General features: G+C 39.7%; 2 protein-coding genes across 2 annotated transcripts; both read right to left on the bottom strand.

The window, feature by feature from the left end:
* Nucleotides 1-76: 76 nt before the first annotated feature.
* Nucleotides 77-2385, bottom strand: LOC110050255 (dopamine receptor D1-like). Its single transcript, XM_020756160.2, has one exon. It carries the CDS (start codon nt 1941-1943, stop codon nt 954-956), a length of 990 nt encoding a protein of 329 aa, XP_020611819.2. The 5' UTR covers nt 1944-2385; the 3' UTR covers nt 77-953.
* A 3970-nt stretch (nt 2386-6355) lies between these two features.
* LOC110054869 (E3 ubiquitin-protein ligase TRIM71-like) lies at nt 6356-10152 on the bottom strand. The gene has a single exon (XM_089298588.1). It carries the CDS (start codon nt 10109-10111, stop codon nt 7853-7855), a length of 2259 nt encoding a protein of 752 aa, XP_089154714.1. The 5' UTR covers nt 10112-10152; the 3' UTR covers nt 6356-7852.
* Between the last annotated feature and the right edge of the window lie 4741 nt (nt 10153-14893).

The raw sequence follows: 14893 nt of genomic DNA, 5'->3' as shown, positions 1-14893 counted from the left end.
TCTTGTATGCTTCGATTATATGTGCTCAAACTGTCAGTGCGTCAACTGGGATTGTTTCAATTTCTACTTTCTCAGAACTACAATGCCGGGAACCCTGTCTTGCAACCCTCATTAATGCAACCAGCTAAAGCTCAGTCAGTTCTTTTTGTGAAAACTCCCTTTATTTTATCGCCTTATAATTGCGGCAATCGCTCAACTTTGGGTCCGGGGAAAGCTCGGAATGAAAACACTACTAATAAACCATAACAGTAATTTTACAAATTCAAATTTCTAAGTTTATTATATACAAACAATTACAACTAACTAAAATACAGTAAAAAGCTTTCTTAAAAAATAAAAGTATTCAGCTTAGTTTTAAACAGTCTACTTTTCGCTTTCTTAAATCCTCTGGCACTGAGTTCCGCAACTTCGGCGCGGCAAACGAAAAGACCCTGCCACACCATAACTGTCAGTTTCAATTGTTTGACAGAAAAGAAGGGAGAGATTTCAACTGGTCATGTGAGAAGAATCTTAAAATCGATCTCCTCTGCTCAACTGGGAGCCGGGAAACGTTTCTATCCCCCTAATTAGACGCGCTGCAGTGTATTGCTTGCACTCGAAATGCGCTTGTGTGTGAGATGAGTGACAATGGAAAATAAATGAACATATTTTATTTACACAAGATTATGATTTACAATAACAACAGGCGAATATTCACTGAGGTGCGTCTAAAGATCGCTCTGAGTGGTCTCATAATTATCCAATTATAGTTTCAGGTTGCCTTATTGAATACAAACACATAGACGATCAGCAACATTCAAAAAGAAGTTGCACCTGCACCTAGATTTAAATCCTTTTTAGCTATTTTATCGGTAAACTATTCTCTTGCTTCTTTCATCGTGATAAGCGATCCTTATATCAAATTCCCCTTCAAAAAATTTTAATCCAGATCAAAGTTACTTCGACTACGTTAATTACAAACAAGGCAAAACTCTCACCACTCGCGCCTTTACAGCGCGAAATATTTCACAAAAAGTTCTTCGAAATTCCCCGTTGAAACCCGCGTAAACAAAAACATTGATAGTTGCATTGGTGTAAATCATACAAACAGCTATTTTAGCGACGAGCGGTGGGGCATTTGACACTCCAAACGCGCTCATGAGATCGATTATCGTGATAGGGATGACCAGAATGACAAACAAACCAACTAAGGTTATTACCATCCGTACAATTCGCCTCTGTTTTAAAGCAAATGTTTTGTTTTGCTCTTGAGCATTCGACGGTTGATCACTGCCACCAAAGCTCGAGGCACTTGCAGTCTGTGAATATGCATTTGCCGTTCTCTCTAGCTGCATATGTTGTATGTGTATCACCCTCATCTGTCGGTGACTTACCTTGAGCAGAAAGCAGTTGATTGGTGTGACCAAAACCAATGGCAGCAGACAAAAGCCGATGAGAAAAACAAGGAGATACGCTGTTGATAAGTTTGTGGAAAAGAAGCACAATCCTTGATTCTGACGTAGCAATTCAGCCGGGGCCAAGCCCACGCCCAAAATGGGTAAAATAGCAAATAATGTCATGATTATCCATCCACTTGTGATAAAAATGGCCACAGTTACTGGAGTCATGCGCGCATTGTACGCGAAAGGAAATTTCACCGCTATCAATCTATCGATGCTAATAAAGATAATGTTTATTCTGGACAAACCGTCGAAAAGAATAGTCACTGCTATCACTACACTGCAAGGAACTGATCCTGGTTGAAAACCTTCCACGAGACGCAAAGGCACGGCCAAAGAAACGGTCAGCAAGTCGCACACTGCTAAATCAAGGATGAAATAATTGGGAATATTCCTCAGCCTTCGTTTGTAAAGGATTGCTAGTATGACCAGTGCATTTCCCGCGGTTCCAACTACAGAAACTAGAACCATAAAGGCCGTAGTGAGAGCAGTTTCTACAGACATCGGTGTACAGCCGTCCCTTGAAATTCTCCTGCAAAGTTTGCAGTGATCTGGCCTCAGAACAGCTATACTCTCCACTAACGATGACTCCGTTGGAAAGTTAATAGTCCATTCGTAGCTTTTTCAGAAAACCGTTCGGTCACGGTCGGGTTAATAAAGATTTCCGGCTGTGACGCAGTAAGATCTCTTCGAAATTTATGAACCCCGTAAAGTTTCTTTCTCAAGGAAGGGCGGATGTTTTCTTTTTAAAGCGGCGTCGTTAGGGTATAATTTCTTGCAAATCAATAAAACGCAGGCAGGAACATGTTCGTGAAAAGATGAATATAAATAGTTTGGGAATCACACGACGCTTACAATCAAATTTATCATATCGTCAGAAATTCTGATGACAATGACTTTCCATCTTATTGATTACTTGGAAAATAACATAACAATATCCTGGAATAAATGCGCTCTATGGCATTAAATATTGCAGCAATCCTGTATATTGCAATCAATCTTAATTTCGGGGTTTACATTTAACTTCAGTTTCGGAAAATGACTCATTTTTACATAAATATATTTGAGAAATCGCCCTTTTCCTGTGTGTACGATAACCTAGTGGCAGTTGAAAGTAATTTTCTGTTGGTTTAAGATTCGCCTTATAATTTCTATCATAATCGATTGAGGATGCCTTAAAAACAGCTTAAATTTGTGCATTGAAACAGAAATCGTTTGAACAAAGCCGAGCAAACTCTTTTTCACGAACAGGTGAAATCTAGAATAAGGGATTTTAATTGCTCGTCTCAAAATCGATTCAGAATACAATCAAGCTAAACTTAATCTCTTAAGTGTACAAAAGAACATAAGTTGCCGCTCATATATATCAATTTAGAAAGGGATGAAATGGCTCAATTATATGGAAAGGCCGCTCGTTTTAAGGATTTCAAGCGACATATTTAGTTAATGGCTTGAATCACAGAGACCGATTTAGCTTAAATACACTTTGGCGTCGTCTGGTTTTGCTAATTTAAGTCTTGATCCTCGGAAAGTATCTTGTGATTAAGGTTCATAGCTTCTTTAACTAAGGCCACCCCGCGATATATATATTCGCAGCTATATAACTATGAGTATTACATATGTACAGATCATGATGCCCAGACTACAAACCGAGTATTTTAACGGAACCTTTAATTAAAAAATTGCATTTTACCATTTTAAGCGGAATTAAATCTTTTTTGTTGTTGTTTTTGTAATATCCGTCACTGTTCTAAAACTAGTGAGACAATCTCAGATAGTGCAGAGCGCAATTGATAGCTCTGGTACAGTAGTCCCATAAATACTCACCCCTGCCCGGTTCACTTCCGGTTTGTGTCTACCTTGGTAGTCTGCTACAGCTTTTCCCCTTTGCAGTGTGTATGTTTCAAGGTTGTGTTTTCATTCAAGGTCCAAAAATTACGCACAAATTAATTACTACTGGTGTTTTACGTTGATTTTCGTTCATTTTAAATTCAATGATACGCTGAAGCAGCAAACGTGACAATTTAGCTTCTCACACCAACTTTGTAACTTGATACTTTTGTTTTCCTCGCAAAGGCATGTAATATGAAATCCTTGTTTTCTCCAAAACATACGGAAGATGTCCTTGTTTTTTGGAGATAAATGAAAGAAAGTTACACATCTGATGTAGTGATGAAGAAACGGAACAGAAACGATGTTGTTTTACTAAAAATACAAATTTTACCGATGAACAAGAACTAATTTAATTATCAGATAGTCACGAAATACCACTTTCTTTTTCTGTTGTCACCTTTGTTGTTAACAATAAAACAATTCAAAATTAACACACAACGATATTGATGGCTGAGAAGCATTTCAACGAAAAGTATTGAAGATAAACAGCGCTACTTGGCCGATATGAATGAGTCTCCTCAAAGACTGATTAAATTAATTTGCGCTTTCATTAGGTGCCACGGCGTCTGCAGCAATATTTGAGCATTTTCCTGGTTTCTTTTGTTACAAATTTACAATTTGCGGAGTATTAAAGCCACTAACTCGGGAACTTTTTGGTCTCTCTTACAGACACAATTGAGGCAAGAAATAAACAAGCCGCTAAGGAGAAGCAATACATTTGAACCCTGACAAGCACACTATTGTAGATTGAAAACAGCAGATGATATTTGTTGAACCGACCTGTGTGTAATTCTAAAAGCTACGTAGCCACAGTAACGTTTCACTTTTTCAATAAAAAGGGACAAATGGCGCTACCTGAAAACTAACTGCCGTTCTTGGTCACATGACATGATATATAAAATACCGCGTGGAAAAATAGTGTATAACATTAACGATGCTAGAACGCATGCGCCTTACATGTTGAGCTCTACCATAAGGAAAACCACTCAACATTTGTGCATGATTCCGTATGCAATGTATCCACCTAATATAGAAGCCACGAACGCTAACTAATCTACGCATGCGTTTAGGGCAAATTAGTTTTGTTCTAAGGAGAATGGTACCACAAGGAGAGCAAGAAGTTACCTGAAACAAATATATAGCTTTGCGATGTTCAATGTGAAGCGACGGCGATGGAATGTGTTTTACGTAGAGTACACATGTACCTTTCCCACTCTACCCCCACTACTTCCTTGCCTCTAGGTTAATTAATTAAACAAACATTTAAGTCTACACCTTAGCGCCATAGGGCCATAGCGCCATAGGGCCATAGCGCCATAGGGCCATAGCGCCATAGGGCCATAGCGCCATAAGACCTTAGTTCCTTAGCGGCAGGCAGCTCCCATAACCATCCCAATAGTGCACTCTGGGTCAGCGGTCCATTGTGGTGTAAGCAAAAAACCTCGCGACAGGCGGCACGTAATATTTGCAAAAATGAAGTGCCTCTGAAAACACAACTAACGAAAGTTTATAATTAAATAAAGCCATAATTAGCTAAGTTCTGGGGTCTAATAACCTCGTTTCTTGCTCTTGAAATCAAATACTTTCCGTGATAAAAATCTAATCTGAAACTATGGCAAAAAACTGCTACAACAGTAGCTGTCAGTGTTCACTTTGGCAATTATTCGAACAGCGTCGTCGCTCTTCTTCACTAGCGAAGTCTGGAACAATTAGCTTCAAATTGCGAGCGTACTGTCAATCACGAGGGGCAGAACTTTTAGATCACATCGGAAATAAGACGTCTCATAATTTTACAAACATGCATGTTTCCAAAACATCCGTCATCTTCAGTATAACTGTAATTAGAATCACAGCTTTTAGGCAGCGTCTACCCTACGCGGGAAAAATGTGAAAACGCAGCTTTATTTCTACGGTTAGGCCTTCCGTCCACACTAATCCGTCACGAAAACGGAGCTTTTTGAAAACGTTCTTCAAACTGGAGGAATTTATAAATGCCGGCTTTACGTTTTTGTGAGGACGGAAAACAAGTTTTGAGAACGGAGCTTTTCGAAAACGATGACATGACGATTACGATCACTTGTCAGACACAAATCCACGATTATTGTTGCGTTTTTAAATTCCTCCGGCGTAGTGTGGACGGAAAACATTTGATGCGTTTTCAGAGCGAAACCTCCGTTTTCAAATTTTTCCGGCGTAGAAAGGTGTCTAGAAAATCCTTGTGGATATATGCTCGCATTTTGCAATTATTATATGAACTCTCATGTTCCCGCTGACGACTCTCTCACGGGTAAATAAGCGGTTATATTAGTTCTAAATATAAAACCTTGCAAAATAGAGAGGTTTAAAAGAAACAAATTTACAACTGATAGCCACTGATGGTGGGAACTACGGGTGCTTTCCATAATGCCAAACCGACCTGTCAGAGACCCGTGGGGATACCCGAGGAAAATGGAACGAAATTTTCTGATTAACTGAGGGCCAACCAAGAGAAATGGTTCTAACCATTTTTTATTCCTTTTCCGAATTCCCTATATGGACAATGAACCGGTTTGTCAGAAATGGAACGGCGAATTTCGGTCGGAAAATTTCAAACGAAGTAATTGGACCACCTCCAGAGGTGATCCCGAGTATTCCGGTCGGAAGAAATCGAAACGGACCTCTCGCAATTTGACGTTAGTTGGCTAGGAGCAAAAGCCTTCGCTAACTGGCTCATAGAACCCTCGAGCGCACTTCTAAACAATAATTGTCCGACACGCGGTGTCAGTTATTGTTTTCCCCTTTCAAACTCAATCTCTGTCTCCCTCTCTCCCTCCTCCCCCCTCCCTCTCCTCCTCCAACCTCCCCTCTCTCCCCTCCCCCACAAAGCAATACAGAGCTGCTTTCTGACAGACGACTCAGTGTCATCCGGAGAAAGTACTTCCTAATCAATACTCGAAGCAACAACGTGCAACCAGCAACAAGTAAGGGCGGAAAAACTTTCTGCTGCAGTTTGGTCTGCTCGCCCTCTCAACAAAAACTCAAAATAAGATGCAAATATCTTTTTAATTAATTGCTTCTTTAAAATTACATACATGATTCGATCTTTTGATCAGTTCTTAACAATAATTTCTTTTGTAAAACCCTCATTACAAACTTAAAAGAAATAAAACACGTAAATCTCAAGCTATCAATCATATTGAAACCTTCTGAAATTATTGCTCACAATCACTGTAAATCACTGGTTGAAATCGTTATGTAATGTTACAAGAAGTTCACCGCGTTTACATATGCATATAAAGCCTCTTCCACAATGGTGCAAAAAAATATACAAAGTCTAAGTTCCCAAACTTTCAACTGGGATATATAAACGTTTTTAAGAAAAAACAAATGACTAACTCTGTTCGCTACAAAATTCTTCACTCAGCAAAATTGAGTACATTGCGGATTGTTTGCTAATTTATATCCGATCTTAACGTTTACTACGCGTTTATTCCTACAAGCTAATTCTCATTCTCAAACTCATTAGTAATTCATCAAGTTTAAACAAAGGAAATAGTGACCGTGACGGTGTTTGGTCTGATCTCAAAATAAGCATAGATTCAATTTTACGATTTTATTTCTTCATTTTCTTTTTAAAAACTGCCCTGATTTTAAATAATTGGCACAGGTAATTCAGCATGGTCTACAGGGGTTTATAGTTAAAAATATCGAAGGTGAGTCAACGGAAGCAAACGATCTTAGTCATATTTTAAGTGGGTCTGCTGCGTAAATAATACCAAATGTTGCCAACGTTTTCACAAAACCTAACCCTTCAAGAGGCATTTGAAACCGCCGCATAGATAAACGAAGAGACAAAAAGAACGAAATTCGATGGTGCATTTTGCAAAAAATTCAAACTTAATAGGGGTCACCGAACGTCCAAGATCGTTAAATCCAGGCAAAGCTATAGCAATGGCCATCTGCCCTATCATTGTTCATCAGTTTTATTACTCAGAGCGTGCTCGACGCATGACGTGGCGTGTGAATTTGCGTGCGCGGTAAAGATGCGAAGAAACAATTAGCGCGAACGTTCTTAACCCAGCGCATGTTATGTCAATGCCGAAGGGCTACCAGGGGTTCAAACAATTTCATTTACACACACTTTTACTTTTGGACTGTTCTACTCTAGTCAGCAAGTGGAAAAACAACAGTCTATTATGTCGCTATGCATAATTGAAAACAATTTTAGATACGGTTTTGTGATATCCAAAACAGTTGATAATTGAAAGTCCAAATAGCCGGTGTTATCAGCTTCAGTGATTCAGCTAATAACACTTTCCTCTTTCTTGATTGTCACTGAGCTTGCAAAACATCATTCAAGAATTTCTTATATTTTAGTGTGCACTACACAGACTGATTTTAATTTGGTTGAGTTCATCGTAGTGTACCTGGTCTTGGTTCGTATTCAACAATCACATGAAGATCTTAATCTGATTATTTATCAGTTCAAATACATTGTATAACTTTCCGACCATCTCATTGTCTTCGTTGGTTTAATAGGATCATTCGAAGATCTGAATACGATGATTTTCACGGTCAGATACAACTATTCGACCATCACTAAGAACTGCTATACCGCTTGGAGAGTCAAACTCTCCTAACTCTTTCCCTACGGTTCCAAACTTTGCAACAAACTCTCCATTGAGTTTGAACACCTGGATTCTGTGATTACCTGTATCACAGACCATTAGGTGTCCTGCCTTGTCAACAGCTAAAAAAGTGGGTCCATTGAACTGCCCGTCAGCATCCCCAACACTTGTAAACTTACAAAGAAATATTCCCTGTTCCCCGTCAAAAACATTTACGCGATGTTCTTCTTCATCTGACACGATTAGATACTGCTTATACGAAACACAGGAACAGGGAAACTTGAAAACGTCGTCTTCGCCAATTTTTTGTAAAATTTGTTTTCTATTCGAAAACACCTTAACTACTTTGTTACCTACATCAGCAACAATTATGTTTCCGTCGCTGTCTATATTTAAATCAGCAGGTTCATCCAATCCACTATCGAGACTTCCTTCAGCTCCATCAAATGCATCCAGGTAATTTCCTTGTTCATCGAAAATTTGAACACGATTGTTCCCACTGTCAGAAACTAAAATGTTTCCATTTTGGTCAAAGGCTATGCCCATTGGAAATTCAAACTCGCCTTTCCCTTGGCCAGGTCCACCAAAGCATCTCAGGTAAGTCCCGTCACTGCGAAAGACGTGAACTCGGTTGTTTTCAGCCTCAGTCACTGCAATTTCATCTCGGTTGTTCACTGCCACTGCCAATGACGCGCCAACGGTTCCTGCAGATGAACCTTGTTGTCCAAACGATAACACAGGTTTGTATTCTCTATCTTTGACCCGAACGCCAAATGGACTTCCACGCACATGGTCTCCATTCACTTTAACAGAAGCATTCAATTTTCCAGCTTCTGACACAAAATAACAGATATTGTAGGTACCATCCTTGCGGTCTTCGATCTGTACTTGGGCCATGCAATCTTGTCGCTGTTGATTGTTTATTTCCAGCGTTACTTCATCCCGTTCATTATAACACTGCCTTCCGTCAGCAGTTCTTGTTGTCAATACAAACTGTGCTTTTAGTCCAACAGTTGCATTTCTGATTCCGTTGCCTTCTGCATTTGATTGATGCGGTGCTGCTCTCTTTGAAACATTTTCGACGAAGCCAATTCCTTCGTTAAGCACAGTGTTCAATATTTTTTCATTCTCGAAATAAACAAATTCGGGAACACTTTCACTGGCTCGGCCCAATTGGTTTTCTCGATCCACTTCTTCTTGAAAAAAGTTATTCAAAGATTTATTGCATTGGATTAATTCAGCACTGCTGTTCCGTTTCAAAACTGTTTCAGTCCTTCCTACTGAGGCGTTGATTGTTTTCAATTGTTGTTCGATCTCACTCTTTTGAATTCCCTGGCGCTGGAGTGTTTCTTTCGCTTGGTTTTCGACTTCAATAAATATTTCCTCTTTCTTGGCGATGACAGCTGCAATAATTTTGTCAGAAAACGCCTGCACGTCCCTTTTCACATTGCCAACTTCTGCATGAATTTTATGGCAGTTTTCGTCAATTTTAGCGATGTCGTTCTTCTTCTGTTGTATCGATTTCTTTTGGGATTCAAGGAAACCTTTCAATCGCAATTTGCATTCGTTAGCAGCTTCTTCCAAAAGTATCTTTGCATGTCCGTCATGAATGGTTGCGACACAAGAGCTGCAAATCGCTTCTTCACAGCGCTTGCAAAAGAACTCCAATTCCTTCTTTTCGTGGCCCTGCTTCTGACAAAATGCAGGTCGCTTTAAAATGTCAGCAAAGTCTTCCTCCTGAAAGTCTTTGAGCGCCAACACTCGGTGCTCTTTGTTGGCTCGCATGCCATTATGAAGGGTAATACAGTCCTCACACCAGAAAGCAAAACACTTAAAGCAATAGAAACTATGTGAACTCTTCTTGTCACAGTTTCCGCATTTGGCTTCGGTAAAATCACACTGTTTAATGGCCAACACATCAAGCAAACTGTTAATTCGAAAATTGGTGGGCAAAGCGTCGAGGTTTCCACTACTGATCGTACTTTCTCTTCGACATTCCGGACATGTAATCATGTCATGGCGGCCACTCGTTCGTTGAATCCCCATTAAGCAGTGAAGACAAAAACTGTGTAAGCATGACAGCGTTTTAGGATTGGTGAACGTGTTCATGCACACAGAACAAGATACTTCTTCGTGAAGATTGTTTAGCAAGGTTTTTATGTCCATGGCCATGGTTTAAAGTAGAAAACAACAGTGCGGTTGAAAACGCCTTTAACAACATGCTGAACTCATCCGGGATATTGCGTTTATCAAACAAATAGTACTGCCTAAAGATCGTATGCGTCACTTGGCGCAATAACGACAGGTGATAAATACTGTCCAATCACGTAGCAATATCAGACGTGGATGACGGATTTTTTTATTTCTTAGAATGAGTTCAGACAATACTGAAGTCTCATAGTCTTTGAAGCGAAAATAATCACTGAATTAATTTTGTTTCAGCAGGCGATCGTTATATCTTTATGTTTATCTTACTCTTTTAGTCTCTTTTGTAATGAGAATGCATGCAAAACAGGCAAAAGTGTACCAAAAGGCGAAGATACTTCTTCGTGAAGATTGTTTAGCAAGGTTTTTATATCCATGGCCATGGTTTAAACTAGAAAATAACAGTGCAGGTGAAAACGCCTTTAACAACGCAGGTAATGCGTGCTCATCCGGGATACTGCGTTTATCAGACAAATAGTACTGCCTAAAGATCGTATGCGTCACATGGCCCAATAACGACAGGTGATAAATACTGTCCAATCACGTAGCAATATCAGACGTGGATGACGGATTTTTTTATTTCTTAGAATGAGTTCAGACAATACTGAAGTCTCATAGTCTTTGAAGCGAAAATAATCACTGAATTAATTTTGTTTCAGCAGGCGATCGTTATATCTTTATGTTTATCTTACTCTTTTAGTCTCTTTTGTAATGAGAATGCATGCAAAACAGGCAAAAGTCTACCAGAAGGCAAAGATACTTTTCATGCAGATTGTTTAGCAAGATTTTTTTGTCCATGGCCATGGTTTAAAGTAGAAAACAACAGTGCAGTTGAAATCGCACTTAATAACGAAGGTAATGGTCGGTCATCTGATATCCCATTTACCACTGAGACTAATAATATTGACCAATCAGGCAGCGTTATTTGACACTGTTGATAGATTTTTGCTTTGTTAGAATGAGTTCAGACTAAAAATTTCTGAGAATCGTGATCAGGTTGACCTTTGTCGCAAAATTATTAAAGGGCTGTCAACAAATGAGTTTTGTATTTTAGTAGTGTTTGATATCTGTTGACCACACTATTTTAATCTCCATCGTGATAAAATGTGTACTACAAATACGCGAACACTTTATCGAAAAGCTCATCAAGATGCGTTCAAATGAATTTGCCATTATCTCTTGAGGACAAGTCCTCAATGAGTTATCCAGGCTCTTTCCCATCTTATTAAAATCAGGGCCTTAAGCTGCTTTTCTCAAGTGAAGTCCTCTCCAGAGCTCCTCACCACCATGAAAAAAAATTAGTTCGACGCTTTTTCCCGTATACGACAAATTCGCGTAAGCCCATGCCACCTCGGTTACAAAAAAATGTAGGCAGAAGAAAAATACGTAAAACTGAATTTTTGAATTTTTGTCGCAGTTTCTATTGCAAAACTAATGGGCCCTGCACAATATTCACGTCTTCATCTGAGATTTTTTTTTTGCGACTGGCGACCATGGGCTCGATCATAACTGGTGATAGAAGACCGAAGACCTCGTTATTGATAACTGCAGGACTTTTGATAATTGAGAGTGATGTCCCTTTAGGTACACCTGTTTAAGCTGAAAAACCCATCATCAACAGTATCGTCATATGACAGCATCGTCATAGCTCCAGTATTAAACAATTTCTACTATGAACATGTCATGCACCGGAATCTGGGCATCAGGAAACGTTCAACACGGTTGGCACGTCTTACGCTAGGTCTACGATCGTCCCGTTACTCTAGACTCCAAAACAACGCGTCAGATGGTGTTACCTCACCGGACGTTATTGGTGAGCTAAACAGCTCCCTTATCTGTGCACAACGGACCGTTGAGCGTGATGCCCTCTTCGTTACGCAGCAGCTAACTCCTTCCTGGTCTCCCGTGAAATCGGTGTTCGTCCCGCCAAATGTCATAGATCATAAATTACGGTTCTTCCGCCAAGCGCACACTTCAAATAAATAAATAATAATAATATTTATACAGGGGGCGATCTCACATAAAGTGGTTTTCAGAACGGCCCTGTGAAAAATTTTATAAAAACGTAAAAGCTATACAAAACAATGCTACTTAAACGCAAAAGATACGATATAAATAAAATATGATAAAATTAAGGCATGCGTTCAAGTTTCTTTTTAAAAAGTAAAATAGATCTAGTTTCCTGTATTTCAAGACTTAAAAGGTTAAAATCGAGAGCTCCTTGGTGCGTGATTTTTTGCTTTGCCCAGTTTGTTTTGGGAGCAGAAAGGTGCAGATTCTTGCGCTGGCGGGCATCATAATGGTGAATGGCATTATTTTGTCTAAAATTAAAATTAAAATCGATGATTTTGTGAAGGCATCTAAAAATAAAAACACATCGGTGAAGGTGCCGTCTGTGACCTTAGTGATTCCACTCTAGTTCCTCAAGAGCTTCGGTGGCAGAGGAATATTTTAGTTTGTCTAAAATTAATTTCCCTGCCTTGTTTTGTTGTACTTGGAGATCGTTCATCAGCTGAGTGTTGTTTTTGTCACCCCATATAATGTCACCTTAGTCAAAACATGGAAGAATTAGGGGGTGATAAAGTCCAAGTCGCTGGTTAGTCATATTTACAATGTTTTTTTCTGTGCTCATTCCAAGACAGATCTTCTCTTAGTGTCTTAGTATTTGAATGTATTGGCATGTTAAACTGAGAGGGCTTTCATTGATCTTAATGGAAGCAGTATTTAAGGACTTTAGACAAAGAGTGCTTCCAAATAAAACATATCTTGATTTATCGCAATTAAGGGTGAGCAGATTAGAATGTAATCATTGTGAAACAGTTTTTAAGTCTATATTCAGATAGGTCTCGACGTCCTGGGCTGTTTTGGCAGAATAGTAAATTAGGGTGTCATCAGTATAGAGGATGATTTTGCAGTGTCTGAGACACTGGGGAAGGTCGTTGACGTAAATGTTAAATAGTGGCGGTCCAAGTATGCTGCCCTGGGGTACTCCAACTTAGATAGGCTTGGGACACGAGAGACAAATCAAGCATTGGCATAAATAATCCTCACTGTTCTGCAACCTAAGCCGAACAGTCATGTCTACTCGGTTCAATATTGCCTCTAACCCTTATTCCGAGATATTGTGGATCCTTGATCCCCGGCTGGTAGGCCTAAACAAATTCTGCACGGCAACGTTTGAACAACTTTCACGATTTTGAGCAATTTTTTCGACTTTGAGCAACTTTTAGGAGAGTGAGCAACTTTACAGCATCTTTTCTAAAAGCTATCATATTTTTGGCATATTTTCGGCATATTTTCACTATTTCGAAATCACATTCATAAGTAATTGATATTTTTACACGTTTTCTTTGGAAATTTTCACGAATTTCACCAGAAACTCTCTTGCGTTTTGATCGGTCTCTTGTGTTGATAGATTCCAAATATGGATATGCCGGACGTGACTCCATTTCCAGGATGGGTATCCCATGTTAATATTCCAGTTATGGTACAACCAGCTCAAAAATGGCGCTTTCGTCTGACAATGAAGAATCCAATGAAGAACAACATCAAAGAGATCCAATCCAGGCTGCAATTGAAAATGGTGCAGAGCTTTCGAAGCCTGAAAGGGTTTCATCTCCCGAAAGCGTAAAGTAGTCGTGAACAAAGGCAAATACAAGTCAAGTCGAATGCAAAAGTCGATGAGCAAAACCTCTGTTTATGACCGAATCAAGGAATATCCTAATCAGCATCTCATGTGTGTCAGTAGACAGCTGCGGTGCAAACCGTGTCACGAAACCCTTGCAGTCAAGGAAAGCACTGTTCAGAAACATGTGGAGTCCAAAAAAACGCAAGCAACTATAAAAAATTTTTAAGCAACTTTTGCGATTTTAAGCAACTTTTGAGCATCTTTTGGGGATATTTTTGAGCAACTTTTCAACATTTTTTGAGCAGAATCTGTCTAGGCCTACCGGCTGGGCTGCTCCTAGACATTTCTATCAAATCATAAGACGCATTGCCTCGATTACAGGAAATCCTCCTAAGAATCCTTCCCAACGTGTGACCGGCCAAACCTATTAGTTTTGTCAGCTTCGGTACGTTCTCGCTGTTGACAGCGTCTATACTCCACCGCACCTAGCTCTACCTTTAGGATGACCCACCTTACTCCAGATAGCTGTAGACTCCCTCCCTACACGATCGTTGATACCGATAGGTGCAGGGACATTATGCATCTCTCTTTGAAAGCCACCAAAATTATTGATCGTTGCTTTCAGCAGCCTTCTTGTCTTGCGGGACCACAAATTATGCAAGCCTTCCCATGAACTCATAGTTGCAGCCTATTTTGTCATAAATGGTTTACTACCAGCCCTTTACATCCGATCCATCCATCCGTCAAAGTATCAAATAAAGCGTCTTTTCTGTAGGTACTTTGTCACCGTAGGTTACGACAAAGCAATCGATCTATTGTGTTCTTTCCGTCACACCTGTCAGTTATTTCATTTGTAGCTGATGTTGCCAAACGGTCGACAGTCGATCCTAGTGCTAAGAGAAACTATGTCGTTCTTGTTTGACAGCGTGAAACACGATGACCTCTACGATACCATCACAGTTGGTTTCCGCGTTCTTTGCTCCATGGTGGGGTGAGAATATCAGTTCGCAGCGACCAGTTTCTTGTTTATATGAGGTCCCCACGGATTCAATCTTGTTCTTCCACGGGATTAATGTGGAGATTGGTAGGGTCAACAATCCGAGCAAGAAATCTATGAATAA

This window comes from Orbicella faveolata, unplaced genomic scaffold (genome assembly GCF_042242905.1).
Source record: "Orbicella faveolata isolate gen_17 unplaced genomic scaffold, um_ofav_v1 contig_3, whole genome shotgun sequence".
Classification (NCBI taxonomy): Eukaryota; Metazoa; Cnidaria; class Anthozoa; order Scleractinia; family Merulinidae; genus Orbicella; species Orbicella faveolata.
Note: the sequence above shows the minus strand (reverse complement) of the source record. Positions and strands in the feature narration are given on the sequence as shown.

Bases quoted from the DNA above. Each gene is read 5' to 3' on its own strand.
- LOC110054869 (XM_089298588.1), bottom strand. From the start codon at position 10,111: ATGGCCATGGACATAAAAACCTTGCTAAACAATCTTCACGAAGAAGTA.
- LOC110050255 (XM_020756160.2), bottom strand. From the start codon at position 1,943: ATGTCTGTAGAAACTGCTCTCACTACGGCCTTTATGGTTCTAGTTTCT.